A 20,960-nucleotide genomic window follows, 5' to 3' on the forward strand; every position below is an offset into this window, starting at 1 on the left:
CAGGATAATAATCGTGCTCCTATGCCCTCTTCTAATTCCACTCTCACCTCGTCAGATAAGCCCTTCATCCTCCATGTCGACGCCAATGGTACCGACGATGGTGGTGTCGTGATGCAGCAACGAGGCGAGAAGAATACACCTGTCAGCGACTACTGCTACAAGGAACGACGGAACAATTGGCAAGGAGCTACTCTTCCTCATCCTGAAGCTTCAGCACTTCACTCCACCCCTGAAAAGTGCTCGGTCCACCATCAACACGGACCACACCACCCTACACCTCCTGCAGCACGCCCCCTTCTCATCTCAACGTCTTCTACTATGGGCTTGCTAACTGCAGAAATTCAACCTGGAGACACGCTATACCAAGAGTCTGACAACATCTTAGCCCCTGATCTCTCCAGAGTTTATGAAGTAGAAGCGACTCCATCCATTACTCCACCACATAACGACGTACTTCTTCCAGAACCGCAGGCTTCGGGGGAGAGTTGTGACAATAATCTCCTTCAAGAGATTGAGCCTGCTCTTCCCTCCACAAACCCGTCGTTGAAATTATATAAAACGACTATGGAAGACATGTCCAACAATGACAACAACACCAGCAAGGCTTGCCAGGGTGAGCAAAACGTATGCAGCCAGCCACCTGTTCGGACCCAAACCACCAAACTACATGTTGATCGCTACCGGCTCCGCTGATTGGTCGCCGGTCTGGCTGCACCTGCACTCGCCCCCCCATACTACTTGATGTCTGGGGTCGCCCCAACCTCGGACTTCAGAATGTTCAGTGCTCTCGTTGTCACCACTCCTCCCGGCTAGACGCTAGCGTGTACTGAGAGAAGTGGTGGCTTTAAGCCAATATTCCAGCACCTCCCATTTTACTTTGTATTGCACTTCTTGTTATTTTGCCTTAACGTAACTTTTCATTGTGTCATTTAATTATTCTTATTATTTTGATTGATTTTATTATAAGAATTTGTTTGTGCATTTTATTCATGTTTTGATTTAATTAACGTAATTAAAATTTCATTGTTAAAGTTTACTTGTGTTTTGTGTGTCTTCTCCTTACCTTACCACAGACGAAGTTCCAGTTTTCTATTTTTTTTTTTTTAACTATGTGACGAGGCCATACCCCTAGCCTTAAACAGCCGAACACCAACGCGTTACCGTCACACAGTGTATGTGGAAATTCAAATTAAGTTGGTTGTCGTACAAAAATTTTGAATGTTAATTTTGTACTTTCCTATTAAGAAATACTTCTTATCCGGATATCTGGCTTATCCGGTGGGGGGGTCCTTCCCATATGGTGCAGATTATAAGGGAATTATAATTTCCTGATCCAGATTATAATTAATTATAAGCAAACTCATACAGTAGCTCCAAATGTCACTAACAGACAGTCCAGCTTCCGAAGTATCCATCATTTTTCTCATTTCTGGATCTGATGAACAAGACACCAATGAATCAAATAACCTGTTAGAGAGGGAGTCAGGGAGCCACTAGGACTCATCCAGAAACAGGTGTTCCATTACATTCAATGCTGGGTTTCTAGATGGCACCCTCAGTGGTTCCCGAAGCAAACAAACCACAAACAACAAAAGTGAGACTTATCAGAGAGGAGGAGGAAAAGGGGTTTGCTCTAGGACAAAAAAAAAATCCAGGCTGAGACATGGCTCAGGACAACATATGCCCTGGGCATATGGAACAGGGACATTAACCAAATTCCATGCTGCCAAAACTCTGTTAGAACACCAAAACTCAAGAGTCTGAATATCAGCCCAGGACGTGTTGGAGAAGACTGTGGCCAATGCAGGATACTTGTGAACATCATGGGTTCGAGGGTAGACTGTTTTGGAGTTGAGGGTATACTGAGGGAATTTGGTTGCCTAGGGGTTCAGTGAGCCCCAAGGAAACCGAATCTGCCGCAACATCTGCCTCACAGTTGCAAACTCCCGAACCGTGCTGTGATCCCAATGGAAAGACAAAGCCAAACACCTCTGGCCGGCCTGGTGCACACTGGTCACAAAACCCCAGCCGAGAGATGAGGCATCCACGAACACATCAAGCGAGATAAGGAGAAGGTACCACGGCACCGAAAACTGAAAAACCCGAAGAGGAAGCCAGAGACCCAGCAACCGACACAAGGCCCCAAGGGGTTGAACCCAGTGATCGCGAAAACGGCAAAAGGGGCTGCTCCAAAGATGCCAGAACAGCCTCTGAAGACAAACCTTGCCCAGTGGCAAAACTAGCAAGGCAAAGTTCAGGCTCCCGCACAACTGCTAGAGCAACCGCCGAGTGAACCGGGTCCCCCTCAAAATCAGCAAACGATGGGACTGCAGCCGGAAAAAGGTTAGAAGAGGGGGATAGAAATGAAGGCAGTCCGAAAATCCCTCACAAGGCCCAGCTAAGTCTGAACCTGAGACGGAACCAGATGGGACTTCCACCGATACACCTGGAACCCAAACCCGGCAAGCTGGGAAAGAACCATGTCCTTGGCAAGCAGACATGCAGACTGGATGGGAGCCCATACCAACCAGTTGTCGAGGCAGGCCAACACCTGAACACCTGGCAAATGAAGACGGGCCAGCAGGACCCTCATTAAAAGCTTAAATACGCGAAGTGCCAGATTCAGACTGAAAGGAAGATGATGAAAGTGGTAAGCCTGACACCTAACCATGAAACCTAACCAATCCCTGAACCGGATGATTAGGAACGTGCCTATACATGTCCTTGAGATCCAGAGAAATCATCCAAGCGCCTGGTTCGAGAAGAAGCCGGACCTGGGACAAAATAATCATCTGAAAGGAGGGGCATGGAATCCAACGGTTCAAACGGGACAAGTCCAGAGTAAACCATCTAAAACAAATGAATCTGGAAACAAGCGGGAAACCCACTTGAGGAACAAAGTTGTTTCGACCACACTCAAGCGAACCCATCCCAAGATGACCTGACAGACAGGAAAGAAGCCTGCCCCGCAAGCTCTTAACCCACGACCAGAGGAGCAGCAGCCCAATGCCACAAAGGCAGGAAGAGACAACGCGAAAAGCCCACGAATTGTGGGACCAGGCACGGTAAAACAAAGCCAGCCTCTTCCCCATCAACACCAATATTTTCGGCCCCTCTGAAAAGGGCCGACGTAACCTCTGAGAAGCCAATTACCACATTGAGACCATTGCACCGACCTAACAAAGAAGAACTCGAAGGACGCACCGGCTCAAAATCTGGCACCAAAGGTTCACTTTGACCTACCAAAACCCTAGCCCTAGCACGACCACTCTGAACAAGAATGAAGGAGCACCAGCAAATCAGAAATAGGGTGGCAACTGGTAGAAGCCACTGACAAAAAAACAAAGTAACACAGTCCTCCTGAAACATCAGGGACAAAACCGAGATGAAGACTGCAAAGCCAGGGGCACAAGCAGAATCTAAAGAAAGAGTGAGAACGGCCTACTGACAAGCAAGATGAGAGGCAAAAACATAGAAAGAGCTTCCCGGAGGACCGACGACTCGGCAGCCGAAACCAGAACTCCGCCGAAAGCCCAAACCAGAACTCTGGCCGAAAGCCCAAACGCACGGCTTCCAAATCCTACGAAACCCAATCCAAGGCCAGCTCGAGACGACCAAAGAAGTGCAAGACCGAAGTCAAATGACTACAAGGTCGATAGTCATCTGCCACCAAGGCAGCCAAAAGAGAGGGGACCTGAGCATGTAACTGCTACAGACCCACATCACGAGGAAAGCGCAGGGGTGGAGAGGTACTCATTGAGAAACTCCAAGGAGCCGCCCCCCCCCCCCCCCCCAAAGCACCTGCAACATCGAGGAAACTTCTCACCACTCAAGCATTCGGGTCCGACAAAACCTGCGCCAAGCACCCAAAGAGAAAAAAAAGGCAAAGCATTCGGGTCCGACAAAACCCGCGCCAAGCACCCAAAGAGAAAAAAAAGGCAGTCATTGTTGGAAAATTTCCAACACTAATACATCATTGCTGTGTTATAATACATCATTATTGTATTAACCCATAGTAATTACTAACACTACTAATATGTAGAATTAATTCAATTAATGTTTCTATTATGAAGCAATATATTTGCCAAATTCTTCCTAGTCAGAGTGACAACTTGAGGAACGACAGGCTAAAAAATGAATCTCTCCACATTTAGTTGCATCTAAACAGTTTAGTTAATTACGGTCCCTTACTAAGGATAATCGTTTATTTCATTGTTTATTTACATAGCACATTGTTGCTTACTGAACTAGTTCATTTAGGTGTATTAATAACTACAGTGGAAAATATTATAGTATAAAGTAATTCAAATGATATTTCTTAATGCAGTCTTAATAAGCTAACTTGCATTGTGCAAAAATATATTGCACTTTAATACATTTATTAGTGACATAAACACTTGTCATCAGTCCTTCATTTCCCAAAATAATTAATAATAAATCGAATTGGTTCAAGCCCGGGATCGCTATGAGCGTCTCTGCGCATGCGTGATCGGGCGTCGGGGCATGAGGGAGGCGTCTTTCAAGAATACGGCTCCGCCACGAGTGCACCCGCCTCTGCAAGAGGCAGCCATTACATCAAGATCACGTGGTCGTACAGCATTAGTTACTGTTTAATTACGCGTCGACGAAGAAAGTCACGTCCCGCCATTAATCGTCCACAGCAGTGAACGTTAGGGACTAGAGACATGATATCAGCAGGCCTAAGTGTTCCAACATGCCTACGTTAAGTATACATTGTAGTTTAATGTATCATTCTATAGTTTATTACTGTGGGTAGCCTGTTGTTATAACATTCGCCGACCACAAACACAACGTTAGTTTCTTTCAATGTTATTCTCCAATTTCAGTGAATAGTGGAATAATTTTCCAGCCTAGTCAAATGTTACCCGATCTTCCATGATTACAGCGTGTAGGCGAGGATGAACGAAGCATTCCTTCCTCCACCTACGATGTTCACCACTGGTGTTTCCTCCTTCATTTGGACGATGTGATCACGGCTACGAGTAGTGAAACGGGTTTAGTGAAGAATTTACAATTAAGCCTTAATCCTCTTTCGTAGAATATTTGACCCCCTTACCATTGTTATTTCTAATCTGTACTTTCTTATGCATATAATATTCAAGAGGAGTAACATAAATCAATAATTTACTACTCAGTGCTCTATACGTTTGCACCTATTATTTCCTGACTTGATAATATTTCATAGATTTGATTATTATATTATGATCCTTTAGAATCAACATTCAATTTCTGATTCTCTAATCTTTACTAACATCCCTAATGAATTGGTGACGAACCACACTAGTTCCTAGATATATATTAATTTCTAGTAATGCCCCCCAATGTTGAAGTTTGAGGATTTTAACTCAATTATTATTACAGTCCATTCATGCTCTTCAAATAATTGCTAAATAATCTAACATCCACAGGCATTGGTTCCACAGTGTCAGTCTTATAATCTTTTTATTTGTTTTCCCTCTTTTCTCAAAAGTGGGTGGTCCTTCGAGTATATTGATTTTCTTAATTAAATACTGGTATTCTTACATTTGAGTTAAAGTCCCAGATCCCAATAGTCAGCCTGCCAGGAAGACTCTGGAACCTCATAATGCACTCAAAACGGAGAAGAAGAACCGAACTCAAAGGAACATGGATCCATTATAGAGGCATAACTGGGTCTCCCCAACCTGACCCCCAGAGGCCAATGCCAAACAAAGAAAACTTCCTTTGAAAAACAGTCCTGAATCGAGGGGGACACTACAAACCGAGGAGGAGAGAGAAGAGAGAGCACCCGGTCCAATGGCCAGCATGGCTCAGGCGGCGCATGAGCAGGCCAGTGGTGAAACAAAGCCCGAGAAAGCTTGCGGAACGAAGCAGAGGTGACATCCACCCCAAAATGCAAGCTGCAGCGGCTCCGCCAGCGCCTCACGATATCAAGCGACAGTATTTGACATAAGATGACGGTCCTGAAATAACCAAGAGAGAAAGGACAAAACAACCCGAACTGAAATCGAAGACAACCTATGAAGAGAAAAATGTGCTGTGGTGCTGAAAGGACAGGAGACGAAACTCACAGGTAGGACACCATCAACGAATCCACCTGATCACCATACAAGTAGTGGTACACCCGCGTCAAAAGACTAGATGCGAAGAGTGGAGAAGATTGAATCAGCCACATACCGGACCGGACCGATCTGCTGAAAGAGGCAGAGACGCGGGAAGACCCTTGGGTTTGCACATCGAGCAAGAAGCACCTGAAACCAGGGCTTGGCCAGCCACCAAGGAGCCAAAAGGACTACTCTCCCCTGGTAAATCTCAAAGCAAGCCAGGACCCGCAGCAACAACCGAACCAGTGGGAAGAGGTACGGCTAACCTCACCACGACCATTCCAGCTGAAAAGCATAGACCCTGACAACCTCGCAGTCTGGGAATGGCATCACATACACTGGAAGACACCTCGACCATTCTGTGGATAGGGGAATGAACCAAGACAGGACATCTGCCAGGACGTTTGACACCCCCTGAACATGAACCGCCACAAGAGCCAAACCCATGAGAACTCAAAGCAGCTTTGGGCCTCATTCTCAATGCATCCAAATGCAAAATAGTCTCCTGCAACCCAGACATCACTGGCCAAATAAAAAATGTTCTTCCAGACATTCTCGTTGTCGAGTCACGTGACTGCACCCTCCTGGGTGCCCCCATTGGCCCGCAAGCAATCGAGGCGGTCCTGGATGCAAAAATCGCTGATCTAAGGAGAATGCTGGACAGGACTGACATGATCAATGGCCATGATGCTCTCTTCCTCCTTACAAGATGCCTCTCTCTCCCTAAGTTGACTTACTTTCTGAGGTGTTCTCCATCCTATAACAGCCCTAAATTAAATGTGTATGACACCCTTCTAAGGTCCATGCTGGTGAAAGTCCTGAACCTGCCATTGGATGACTCACAGTGGGAGCAAGCAACCCTTCCTGTTAGACTCGGCGGCCTTGGTGTCCGCACAGCCTCCCAGATTGCTCTACCAGCCTTCCTATCCTCCTCTCACGCGTCGCATGATCTCGTAAGAGATATCCTACCTGAATTCCTGAGTGATTCTGCAGGAATACACGATCCTGCTGTCATTGAATGTTCAAATCAGTGGGATGCTCTTGCAGCCCCACCACCCATCATAGAACCAACAAAAAAACACAAGCAGTCCAGCTGGGACCACCCACTAGCAGAAAATATAGCTGATGCCATGCTCAGCGCTGCAACATCAGACAAGGAGAAAGCCCGCCTCAGAGAAGTGCTTGCCCCCCATGCAGGAGACTTCCTTCTGGTAGTACCCATGTCGGCAATGGGCACACGTCTAGATCCAGAATTCCTTCGTGTAGCAGTGGCCCTCTGCCTTGGTGCCCCAATTCACACTGAATACAAGTGTATTTGCAACAGGATGGAAGCAGACCGACATGGACTGCATGGATTGCATTGAGGAAGCACAAAGAGATGGCATGCAAGACACAACGAGGTCAATGACATCAAGAGAAGCCTCGTCTCAGCTCAGTGCCCAACAGAGAGAGAATCTCGTATCCTAGGGGTCCAAAACCTGGATTTCCCCGCACTTCGCCCTGATGGCATCACCATATACTCCTGGAAGGAGGGTAGACAGTTGGTGTGGGACTACACATGTGTATCCACCCTGGCTGACACCTATGTACACCTCGGAGCTGATCAAGCAGGTGGGGCGCCCAACCATAGGGAAATAGCAAAATCAGCCAAATACAGGCGATTGGAAGGTCGATACACCTTTGTTCCCATAGCGTCTGAGACGCATGGGCCCTGGGGAAGGAGTGCCTTGGGATTTCTCAAGGAATTGGGCTCCAAGCTCATTGATGTCACCAAAGACCCAAGAGCTGCCAGTTTTTTGTTTCAGCGCCTCAGTGTGGCAATCCAGAGGGGAAACGCCTGCTGCATTCTCGGTTCTGTCCGGAAGCAGAGGAGCTTCAAGAGATCCATAACCTTTAACCACTGCACTGCGCAAAGCGCCTTTAGGCGCTCAGAGAGTTGTGCTTTTTGTTTTTTATTTTGGCTATATTTTAATGTTTTTTAATGTTTTCATTACTATTTGTGTTTTGAAATGGAAATAGTTGACTTTGGAAACATTTTGACATTAAATTTACCTGAACATTTGTAAAAATAACAAAAATATGTCCTTGACAATTGCACCAAGACGTTTTTGCCGAAAATAGGTGAGCAGTGCAAGGGTTAAGCACTCTTTGTATCAACCAATGTATATCATGTAACCTTTAACCCTTAAATGGCACATGGCTATATCCCATTTGACACCCAAAGGCACATACAAAAAAAAAAAAAAAATTATTTTTTCTTCCTAACCTGTTAAGTTGTGTTCCCTGATCACGGAAAAAAAAAATCAATTGTACTTACCGGCGATGTAATTGAGCCGACAACATGGATGATGACATCACACTTTGCATGTTCGCTCATGCATGGTGCGTCCCAGAGGCATCGCGCGCGGTCTTCAAGCAGCCAGAGTTGCCACGAATTTATTTTCGCGTCATTATTTACAGTGTTTATGCGTGTATTTTTTCCATTATTAGTCACTAATTGTGTTGCACATAATGTTACTACACAATTATTGTCAATATATGTTGCATAAATCGAGTATACATCGGCACACACAAATGTTTTCCATTACGGCATTATATTATGTACAGCAATCACAATGTTCATTATTTTATGTGTACACACTAGCATGCACTATGTACAGGTTTTTGCACTATTATTGCACATTTAGAAATCTTGGAGCGACGGTAGTCGTTGAAGCAGTCGACAGCACACAATGCAACTCCACACCCTTCACACCATGTTTACACCATTTTACGTTTCTGTTCTCTTCGTTTTGTTGTTTTACATACTAGGCATGCACGTTGGCCTATTGCAAGCTTTCCACCTGGTGGCAAATTCTTTAGTCTATGTTGCTGAAAGGCATCTATGTGAGCAAGCCAGGGTGTTGCAGCATACTGCAACACTGGGTTCATGATTGGTCTTTGTATGCCAGGGACTTCTTGACCAAACTTTGCTAATAACTGTGTTGCAAGTGTAAAAGCAAATGTACGGAAAATAGGTTTACGTCCAGTTTTCACCAGATACAAATTATAGCAGTTCAACATGCTCAAGTGCTCTAATCTTTCTAACAAACGTGACTTAACATAAGCTTACCCCTTCCATTTATCTTTCTTTCTCTTTCCTTTTCTTTCTCTCTTCTCCCTTTTTCTGTTCATTGTCTTTTCCTACGCTCCCTTGCTATCCTCTTCTTATTCCTATTACTATCTCCTTCGGTGGTTATAATAGGAGCGGCCTCGTATGGGCCAATAGGCCTTCTGCAGTTCTCATTATTACTACTATCCCCTACACCTTACTTTCCTCCTCAGCTCTCTCTTGCCTATTTATTGCCGGTCTCTACCTCCTCATCACAATCAACTTGAGAATGGTCCAGGACAGACCGAAACGTCGTTGTCCCTTCAACTTCTAGTGTGTGGTCTTGTCAACATACTTCAGCCACGTTATTGTGACTCATCGCCTGCATGCTCATGTCAACAAGATGCAAAAACACTTTTCATCCACTTCAATGTTTTCCGCGCACACTCGATAGTGCCAACCATCATGTCAGCCTTATCAATCAAATGCCTGTTGAGATTGTAGTCAAGAACACAATCTGGCTTATATACTGGTTCTCTCGTTACACGGTGCACCTTGCCACTGTTCAACATTGTACCCTCATGAACGGTTGTCAGCAGGTTCACTTCTCTCTCGCCTTTCCACCATACCGAGAGTATTTGATCACATTTCCATACCTGGCACTCACCAACTGCAAGTCCACCGTCAAACACTGGCATTTCCCTTTTTCGTGCCTTTACTGTGCCAACCAATCCAGTTCTATTTTCAATCAAGAACCTAGCTAGCAATGGACTTGTATAGTAATTATCTGTGTATAGGATGTGGCCCTTGTTCATCCATGGTGCCATCAGTGACTTCACCACACTGCCCTATAAACCATGTTCGTCGTTACCGGGAATGTCTACATCGCTAGCTGAATACAGAATCATGTGTAACATGTATCCTGTTTCACAGTCACACAGTACAAAGAATTTCAAGCTAAATCTGTTTCGTTTGGACTGAATATATTGTTTGAATGAAACACGTCCTTTGAAAAGTACAAGGGATTCGTCAATCCCCAGCTTCTGTGTTGGTTCGTAAAAATCTCTGAATTTTCCAATCACTTCATTCATATAGTGCCTCACTCGCCAAAGTCTATCATCCTCTCTCCGATCCTCATCACTTGCAAAATGCACACACATGAGGAGTATCTGAAATCTCTCTCGAGACATATATTTCCCGAAGAAAGGTGTTGGAATAGTCAGATCTTTGCTCCAGTAATCTGTGAGAGCGTGTTTGACACAGTGTTTCATCAACATACATATGGCTAGAAACACATACATTTCACCTATATTGGTGTTTTTCCAACGTTGCAATCATGAAAATTCCGTTCTCTCTCTTCTAATGAGATAAGCCGCATGAAGGTTCGTTTGGTGTACAATATATTCCATGAGCGGCTCATCATAGAATGCTGTAAAATAATCACATTCACTCATATCTCTCCATTATCCGGGAAAAGCTCTGTAATCCTAACATCTTTATTGTCAAATGCAGGAATTTGATGAATAAAACCAGCACCATCACTCCATACTAGTACACCTGGTGTCCTGCGAGACACAGGGGGTGCAACAGGGGCACTACGGCGAGGAAGTGATGCACCCCCGTGGACCAGGAGCCTGCCTGCCTACGCACAGTACGGCCACTACGTGCTGTTACGAAATACCGTATCGTGTTATTTTGTCGCATAAAGGCACGGTTATTTAATAGTATTACGTTCATTATTACAGGAAGAACAAGGTTAATGACCATGGAGGTCGTTAACGGTCAGCACGGTATGGCTTGTCCGGTGGCGGGAATTTCTGTTAGCCAATCAGAAGCACAGGTCGAGGTAATGAGTGCTGGTCGGAGCAGGTGGAGAAACAGAAATCTACTCCCCTCTATTCAGTCAACATGCTGTCGTCGCTTTCGGATATTTGACCAACTGACCCAACTGTTAGTGTGCTCCACCATCACGAAGGAAGAGGACCTCGTTGCATGGTCGTAGTATCTCTCTCTCTCTCTATATATATATAACTGTACTTATGTACTATGCCTTAATATATATACATGTAATATATTGTATATAATATGGATCAAGATATATCCGAATATATCCATGATGAAGTTTTTTTACAAACTTATTTCTTGTCCTTGGTCAGACCTCAGCACAGTGTGTCGCACCTGACAATAGGTCTTGCTGAGGCTGAAACCTGATCAAATTAATGTATCCCATTATATTACAAAGAAACGTAAGAAAAACACTCAGAACAAACCTATTTTAAATGTGTTGGGTTGTCGGCAGTTCGATCCCAACACATATGGGGGCCTGTCCGGGATTGTTTTAAGCAATACACACTGCGTACACTTGTAGCACCCATTGCTACGTGTCCAGCCAGGTAAAGTTTTCATCATGGATCGTGTCCAAGCATTTATAACATAAGAGGACCCATTGATTTTGGAGAGCTGTACGAAAGAACAGCTGAAGCAAATCGCCGAACACTATGAGATAGAATTAGTGTCTACTAAAGTGGTCTATATGAGACAAGAACTTGGAAATAAAGTAAGGTCTCGACGCGAAGATGTAGGAGCGGTAGGATTAGATGTGAGTGCAAAGGAAAGTGGGGAACCAGATAATGAGGAAGTATCTTCAAATACGGCACATAGGAGTGGAAATTTAGAATATGAATTGGAACGTTTGAAACTGGAAGCTCAAATTAAGAGGGAAGAGAGAGAGTTTCAATTAGAGAAACAAACTGGAGCAAGAGAAATTGAGACTTGAGAGTGAGCAAGAGAAATTGAGACTTGAGAGCAAGAACGAGAAAGTGCGACTCGAGAGTGAGCAAAAAACGCATGTAGAATTAGAAAAGGAGAAAACGAAGCAAATGGAAATCGAAGCAAGTAAATTTGTGGCTGCTCAGAGGCGAGGGCAAGAGGTACACTCGGAGAGCATACCTATGCCTGCAGCATACGATCATAAGGCACGTGAAAAGGAGGTTCCGCGATTTTGTCCAGAAGAGTCCGAGTCTTTTTTTGAGCATTTTGAAAAAGTTGCTAAACTAAAGCAGTGGCCAGAGGAGGATTGGGCCCAATTTCTGCAAATAAGATTGACTGGGGCGGCGAGAGAGGCCTATACCCAGCTCTCTCTAGAAGATTGTAAAAATTACTGGACTGTGAAAAACAGCATATTAAGGTCATTTCTACTGACATCTGAAGCTTACCGGAAGCGGTTCAGAGAAATGGTAAAAACACAGAGGAGCACATATGCTGAAACAGCCATAGATTTGGAACGTAGATTCCAAAGATGGATGGGTTCCGAAAAGGTAGAATCATTCGAAGACTTAAAACAATTGATGTTAATGAAAAAATTCTTGGAGATGGTGACTCCAGACACCAGGTTTAAGGTTCAAGAAGCAGGAATAAAAACACTCTTAGAAGCAGCGGACAAAGCAGATGTAATTACAGAAGCTTACAGAAGTCTCCAGGACCATAAAGAAAAAGCTCATGCAAAGTTGCAGGGTAGTAAAAGACAGTATACGTGGAACAGTGGAGATGGTCGTGGATATACTGGCAAGCCGATAGCCTGAAAAAGTCAGAGGTATGTGGAATTTTCTCCGTCAGGAGGTGACGCAGTCGAGGGTCAGGCTAGCACACCCTCGGGTCAGGGAGGAAGTACAACATCGTCTAGAAATCGAGGTACAGGACAATGGAGACGTGGCGAATCCTATTATAATGGACAACGTAGTTCGAGAGAACGAGGATTCCCTTCTCAGGTAATATGCTACACATGTAACAAGCCTGGACACTTAAGTAGAGAGTGTAGGCAAGGCAGGAGAGTGATGTCCCTCACAGTAAGTAAATACAGAAGTCCTTATACAAGTTTAAAGGAGGAATTGCCCCCAGGAAAAGATGTTCATTACGAAAGGATATAACCCTTTCATTAGCAAAGGTATGGTGAGTATTGGGGGTCACCCTGACCAACAAATCACAATATTACGTGACACAGGAGCAAATCAGAGCTTAATACTGAAAAGCCCATTTCCTGAGTACACATCTTGTATAAACGGACAAATAATTAAGGTACGGGGTATAAATTCAGAGATGGATATACCTGTGTGTACAGTAAAGCTAACCTCTGATTACTTTACAGATGAAGTGATGTTAGGAGTGTGCTCGGACATACCCATTCCAGGAGTACACGTCATCTTGGGCAACGATTTGTGCGGTTCAAGTGTGTTGCCAGAGGTACTGCACAGTGATATACCAAACGGACATCAAAACAATTTGGAAGATGAAAAGTGTGATAACATAACACTCGCCAGTATTCTGAATGATCCCTCTGAAGATGATCAAATGGAAGTGTATCCGGCCTGCATCGTAACCCGAGCGCAGAGTGCTCGACTAAGAGATGTGTCAGAGAGGATGGACGTATCTTCTGCAGAGGAGGAAGAGGTGGATTTTGGCCTAAAAGACTTGTTCGAGGAACATGCAGCACCAAGTACAGCGAGAGTGGAAGTAAGACCACAATTACCATCCCACATACAGGTAAGCAAACCAGATTTTATAGCTGCCCAGAAATTAGAATTTGAGAAATATATCAAGGAAGCTAAGGGAGGAAATGCTTGTATCACGTCACCCACTTACTATTACCTGGACGACTGGGTTTTGATGCGAAAATGACGATCAGACCACGCGCCAGCTGACAAAGACTGGGTTGAAAAGGATCAAGTGATTGTACCTAAAGGTTATAGGAACTCTGTATTGGAAGTTGCCCATGCATTAGAAATGGCGGGACATATTGGTGTCCATAAGACACTTAGGAAAATACAAGACCATTTTCATTGGCCAGGTATGGCTGCAGATGTAAAAAGGTATTGCAGAACTTGTTTATCCTGTCAGAGAGCGGGAAAACCTGCTTCAGCGCTTCCTAGAGCCCAACTAAAGCCAATTCCAGCATTTGGGGAACCTTTTGAAAGGATAATAGTGGATTGCGTAGGTCCCCTACCCAGAACAAGAAAAGGGAACGAATACTTATTTACCATCATTTGCTCAGCGACTCGTTTTCCAGAGGCATTTCCCGTGCGAAAGATAACCTCCAGAATATTGCTTGACAGGTTACAGCAATATTTTTCGTGGGTAGGAATGCCGATAGTTTTGCAATCCGATTTGGGCAGTGTTTTTCAATCAAAGCTGTTCCGTAAGACAATGAAGGATTGGGATGTGAAACAGATTAGGTCATCTCCTTATCATCCCCAATTTCAAAGGGCCATCAAACGTTTTTATGGCACTATGAAGAGCATTAAACATGTTCACACACCGGGGTGTCAGTGCTCTATCAGGGTGATGCTTTTCCAAGAATGCAGTCACCTTTTCAAACATTCCCAACACTTCCCTGATCTCACTGGAAGAGGCAGCATCCTCCCTTACCTCCTCATCAATTTACTAATGGTGCAAATTGTTGATGAGGACCTGTCATACTCCCTTGTGAAATCAGTCACACGGACATCACGCTCGTGCTTTGCTATAATTTCCTTCTTCAAATCCACAGTAATTGTCTCATTCTTCCTCTTGACAACACTATCTTTAGCAAGCAGCAGCTTTGGCGACATCGTGCATCACAAATTGTAGTCACAAAACCTACTACAAAACCTACAAAATGTAGGCATCGGAGGCGTCCGAGAATTTGAGAGAACCAGCGAGACGCTAGGAAGCACCATATGGTTTTGCTCATTAATAGAAGTGAAGCTCGTCAATAGAGACAAATTTGTTGCAAGTGGTTCTCTCATTACTCGAAATGCTCGTAGATAACACACACACACATATATATTTTTTTTATTGCTTTACAAATTGAAAGATGCACTGAAGAATACTGAAGTTGAATATTGATAATATTTCCCTAATTTTTCTGTGTAAATTAATATTTAAATACTTACCCCATGACCTGAGCATTCAAGAGCAACGTTATTAGTTTCACAATGTCCAGGCTCAATGTATGGGTACAATGACGTGCATGTCTGATTGACGCAAATCAACTTCTCTCCACAGGCTGTACCATCATTAACCAGCATCCAGTCTCCTCCTCTTTTTCTATCATCTCCCATTTCATATCGTACCGTTCTAGTTTTTGGGAAAGAAGGAATAATGCATTAGTGAACTTATGAGTGATACGAAAGATGTAATAATCATTAATATTAACCTTTAACCACTGTGATGCGCCGCGTTTATTGTGAAATTCTGGCTGTGGGCCGAAAATCAAGTGTTCGCCAACAAAAAAAATTCTTTGTAAAATGTTAAATTTCCTTCCCTGAATGTGTACATGTAAAAAAAATTCACTTACTTTGGCTGTGGGGAAGAGGACAAAGTGGTGCGTGACGCCATCATGGGCTGTTTGCCCGTGAGTGGAGCTCCCAGAGGTAGTCGCGCGGGCCATTCAAGCCTTATGAGTTGCCCGATATATATTAACATTTATTTTTTCTATGTATTTTCAATGCTTTATAATTACAGTGGTACCTTGGTGTATGACTGCCCTAGAGTACAAGCTTTTTGGTATACGACATCAAATTCATCGTAAATTTGAATTGGTGTACGACATTTTACTTGGAATAAGATGTCTGTTGATATATGTATGGGTCGAGTGAGCGCTGGGTGCAGGGCGAGGCACACTCACTTGCTTACCAGTGTATCCCGTGACTAGTGATGGGATTTACTGTATCTACGCCGTCACTGTATTTACAAGTGACGACTGCGCTTGAATTCTTTGTAAAAAATTTAAATGTTTTTCTGCGTTTTTGTTTTCTGAACAGTAAAGTTCTTATTATATATCCCACCATGGGTCCCAAGATAGATGGTGAGGGGAATGGATGGATGGTGAGGGGACTGGATGGATGAATGATGAGGGGGAATTGGATGGATGGTGGGGGAACTGGATGGATGGATAGGGGTGGATGGATGGATGGTGGAGGGGGCCTGGATGGATGGACGGTGGAGGGGGGACTGGATGGGTGGATGGTGGAGGGGGGCCTAGATGGGTGGATGGTGTAGGGGGCCTGGATGGGTGGTGGGGGGACTGGATGGATAGATGGTGAGGGGACTGGATGGATAGATGGTGAGGGGACTGGATGGATAGATGGTGAGGGGACTGGATGGATAGATGGTGAGGGGACTGGATGGATAGATGGTGAGGGGACTGGATGGATAGATGGTGAGGGGACTGGATGGATGGATGGAGACTGGATGGATGGTGGGAGGGAATGGATGGATGGATGGTGGGGGCTCTGGATGGATGGATGGATGGATGGATGTATGGTGGGGGAACTGGTGGGATAGTAACTGGATGGTTGGATGGGGAGGGGGTGGATGGATGGATGGTGGAGGGGGACTGGATGGTTGGTGGAGTAAACCTCCATCCCCCACACCCCACCCTCCCCGCAACCTCCATCCCGCCACCGAACCCTCCCCGCTACCTCCATTCCCCACATTGAACCTCCCCCACTGCTCTACCCTCCCAGCCACATCTGGACAGTATTAATACGGAAGGCTTTGTTGCTACCAGCTGATAGATCAGGAGGCAGACTGCCCGACATTAAAATCTTGTTGTTTACTGACTGTGAAAGCCTGATTGACTTCAAATGACTGAATGACTGTAAATGCCTGACCGGTTGCTTCCACAACTGTGAATGCTTGACTGCCTTTGGTTATGACTCTGTGAATACTTGGCTAACTGTAACTTGTTGACAGGAAATGCTTAATTGGTGGCTACCACAACTGTGAATGCTTTATCTTTTAACAGCTAAGGGCTTTTTGGCCTGCAACACTAAGGCACAAAAAAAAAATTCTTTTGTCTTATGAAAGTGTTCATTTGTGTTCCCTGATCACGGGAAAATGAACAAAAAGAATGGTAACATATTGACAATGGTGACATATTTTGGCCACAATAGGGTGGGAGAAGTCTAGCAAAAAACCAGCGTTGAATGTAATGAAACGCCATTTTCTGGGTGAGATTCGGAGGCTTCCCAGAGCTATCCAGGCTGATACAGAGTATTAGCTTTGGGCATCAGTCAATGTACATGGATTTCTAGGCCTACCAGGGATCACGAGCCAGAACCTGGCCCCCTCAGAGAGGCGCAAGGAGCAATGGTCTATAGACACACCTTATATATAGTTTAGAAGTACTGCTGGGTCGAGCACCCAGAAAGATAGGCACTCCAAAACATCCCACATTCTGGTTAAGAATTGCTGCCAAAGCCAAACGAGTCAATATAACTCCCCATGAAGAAAAACGAGCACGTTGCCAACTCGTTACCAATGCGCCCCCGTCTGCGCAACCCACCGCTCCCCGGGAGCAAGAAGGGGGAGCCCCAGACCCTCTGCCGGCTATCCAAGTCTGCCAGTTCTTAGGCTGGATGTCAAAACGCGTAAATAGAAACTGCAGACCGGAAGGAGGGAGAGATGCCAGGGAGCCTCTAGTTCTCACCCAGAAAATGGAATTTCACTACATTCAACGCTGTTTTTATGAGGGGAGCCTTTTCCTCTCCCCGGAGCTTAATACCAAAAGCCAAGGACAAGCCAAGGCCAAGCCCCCACAGTGAAACGAACAAGAAATACGGAAATAGTAAGGTTACATTAAGATGCATGGTATATAATAGGCATACAAAATGTGTAGATGCCAAGGTATATGAAAAGGGTCAGACGGGCATTGAATGACTGCCAACGAATGAGTGGCCAGACTGCAGTGAATGACTGGCAAGGAACGAGTGTCCAGATTCCAGATAAGATACAGTTGTTCGTCAATATTGCAGAAAATTACTCACCTAGATTTTCTGGAAGATCAAGGACTTGCCTGAAATGCCATGCACCAGTGGCCCTGCAAGAATGTAATCATCAATGCTAAGTACACTCTTTACCCCCAGTGTACCGCACAGCAATAGTCATATATATAAGACTAATCCTGGAGTATGGGGCCCCAGCATGAAGCCCAGACCTTGTCAAGCACAAGACAAATCTGGAAAAAGTTCAAAGATATGCCACGAGGCTTGTCCTGAAACCAAGAGGCATGAGACACGAGGAAAAGCTGCTGGAAAAGCACCTCACGACACTGGAAGACAGAAGAGCAGGGGAAGACATGATCATTACCCCACAAAATTCCCAGAGATATTGACATGGTAGATAAGGATAAACTGTGTAACATGGGTGGTACGCGAACAAGAGGACACAGGTGGAGACTGAGTACCCAAGTGAGTAACAAGGACTGTAGAAAAAACTTTGGCAGTGTTAGAGTAGTGAACAGGTGGAATACATTAGGCAATGATGTGGTGGAGGCTGACTCCATACACAATTTCAATCGTAGATATGATAGAGCCCAGTATGCTCAGGAATCTGTACATCAGTTATTGATGATTGAGAGGCAGGACCAAAGAACCAGAGCTCAGCCCCCGCAAGCACAACTAGGTGAGTGGCCAATCAAAAAACCACAAACAAAACCTAACACACACCCAAAAGACGAGAACCAGGGCCTGGCTGACAGCGTACCCAGACTGCATAAGCACTGCAGAGTGAAGGCAGTACATGGATAGACACAGCGTTGCCGGGTAAGATGCCGGCAGCACGGCTAGGTAAATATGACTGTAGGTTCGATTGCAGGATAAGAGGAGTGGAGTAGAGGTGGCGGCGGCGCATTATGAGCCACGCCACACCCTAATGTAGGAAAAAGTACAAGGAATGTATGCTATAAAATACAGTCCAGAACTTCCCCAGTATCCAGGGAACTATAACTGGAGATATAAGAGTAGGTAGTGCAGCGATAAAGGTCGCTTAACACCAACACTCGCTGACACCATCCATAAACAAAAAAAACCCTGGGCCATTCTCAGGACACCGGAGGTTCGAGCTGGATGGTCCCTCCCCGCAATTAGGTTGGGGAGCCCACAATGTCTATTTATTGAGAAAACATATCTTAAGTGAATTAAATATAACATGGAAAGAATATTAGTACAGAAGAGTACCAATGATTCTTATAATATATGGGATTCTTATAATATATATATATATATAATATTCCACTAAAAGCGACAGACATTCTAATTTTTTTTTTTTATGTGAAGGAAAGAAATTTGCCTTGAACATTCCAGACCTTGAGAATCATGCGCAAAGCCATGGAGGTTCATATGGGCCCATTGGCTAGATAGGATCGTAGGATAAAGCGGGTAAAAATGTGCCACAGGAAAGGCAGAACCAACGGACCCGACATGACATGGAACCGAACCCGGGGACAGGCAGACTCCAAAAAACTGGCTCGTACGTAGAGGGAGGAAGGGAAAGAAAACCCCACTTCCAATAGCCCCTTGTTATGTGGAAGCCCCAGCCCCAGTGGGGCTTCCACATAACAGGAAGCCCCACTTAGAGGGTAGGAAAACCCAGGAGGGGTCCAATGGGGCCCAAGCCCCCTCCCCTCAGTCCGCCCCTCCCCAACCCCGGGAACCTTCACACCAGGACCCGGGGCCGTATCGTCCTCCAAAGCCCCAGCCTCTAAAGAAATAACTGGGGCAGCCGTAAAAACACTAAGAAAGGGGGCCCACTGGTGAGATCCATACGCAACGGCTGGAGGAACTGACTCGAATGCCTCCATTGCCACCCCGGAAGGGGCATCCCGAGAGACTGCCCGAGTCTCAAAACCAGATAAACCCCACCCCGACCCCAAAGCCTTCAGATGCTTCAGAGCCGGAAGCAGGAGGGGGGACCAGAAAACACTACAGCAGTGAAAGAACAAGGGGGAGCGGACCAAACTAAGGCCGAAACGACCCACACCCCCAAATCCAGGACCCTATAAGCAAAACGGGGCAGCCACTGGGCTTCCGGGGTAGCAAACAACCAAGCACGTTGCAGTAATATAGCAAGCACGCAATGCCAGAGCCGCCAGTACCCGGAGTGTGTCATCAGCAGACTGGGTGAACAGTCACAAACAAGCAACAACTCGCAGGGCTCTGGGCAGAAGGTGTAACCGACCCAACAGGCAGCGGGATGGAGGCAAAACCGTGAGAGCCACCCTGAGACAAGGGGCCAGAGCAACCCTCAATCAAACTTGCAAAATACGAGTGGGAACTCGGGGGTCACATGCAACTTACCCACTCGCAAAGGGTCCTGGGAAACCCCATGGGGGCTTTTCAATCTCCACTAAGGGAAGCCCAGGCAGAGTACTACTAACTGGCTCCCAATACTACCAAACAAACTTCTAAGACTGCATTCCTGAGAAGTGTCCGCGCACAGGGGGCCTAGCAGGGAAACCACCAATATAGATACAGAGGGTGTGAACCAACCCATGGGCAAACACCCCCGCCAAGGCTAGGACCAAAAAGAAACAAAAACCCTACAAGAGAGCAGCGTATCCAAAGGATGCAGAGCAGACCACTATGAGAGGTGAAAACTATTTGCGTAAGTACGTAAGCTACCAGTGACGAATACTACCCCCTTACCCAGAGACAAACAGAGGAGCAAGAAAACCCCTCCAACCGACTCCAAGGGCGGGCAAGTACCAAGCAGTAATTGCCACAATGAAGGTAGCTCCCAAGGCGACTTGTGGAAGGAGGCCACAAGCCCTAAAGGCAGTACTTACAGGGCGCTTAGGGAAGGGGACACTTAAGTGCATGGAGCCCTAAGTACTTGTGAATGTACTCCCAGCATGCACGCCACCGAAGCAAGAACAGAGAAGAAAAGCCAGAGCTGGAGGTACATGACCAAAGCCCACTGACATTAGCCAAGAACTAGCAGGCTTGGGT

The 20,960-nt window shown here is 45.5% G+C and overlaps 1 protein-coding gene across 19 annotated transcripts in view; it reads right to left on the minus strand.

Moving 5' to 3' along the window:
* Window positions 1-20,960, minus strand: part of LOC123775303 (disintegrin and metalloproteinase domain-containing protein mind-meld) — an 890,968-nt gene that overhangs the window by 179,457 nt on the left and 690,551 nt on the right. For all 19 annotated transcript variants that reach the window (XM_069311667.1, XM_069311664.1, XM_069311663.1 and 16 more), the window contains one exon: window positions 15,123-15,306. In XM_069311667.1, the coding sequence (XP_069167768.1) occupies window positions 15,123-15,306 (184 nt within the window). The remainder of the gene's footprint in view (window positions 1-15,122; window positions 15,307-20,960) is intronic.

Source organism: Procambarus clarkii, chromosome 70, assembly GCF_040958095.1.
Source record: "Procambarus clarkii isolate CNS0578487 chromosome 70, FALCON_Pclarkii_2.0, whole genome shotgun sequence".
Lineage (NCBI taxonomy): Eukaryota > Metazoa > Arthropoda > Malacostraca > Decapoda > Cambaridae > Procambarus > Procambarus clarkii.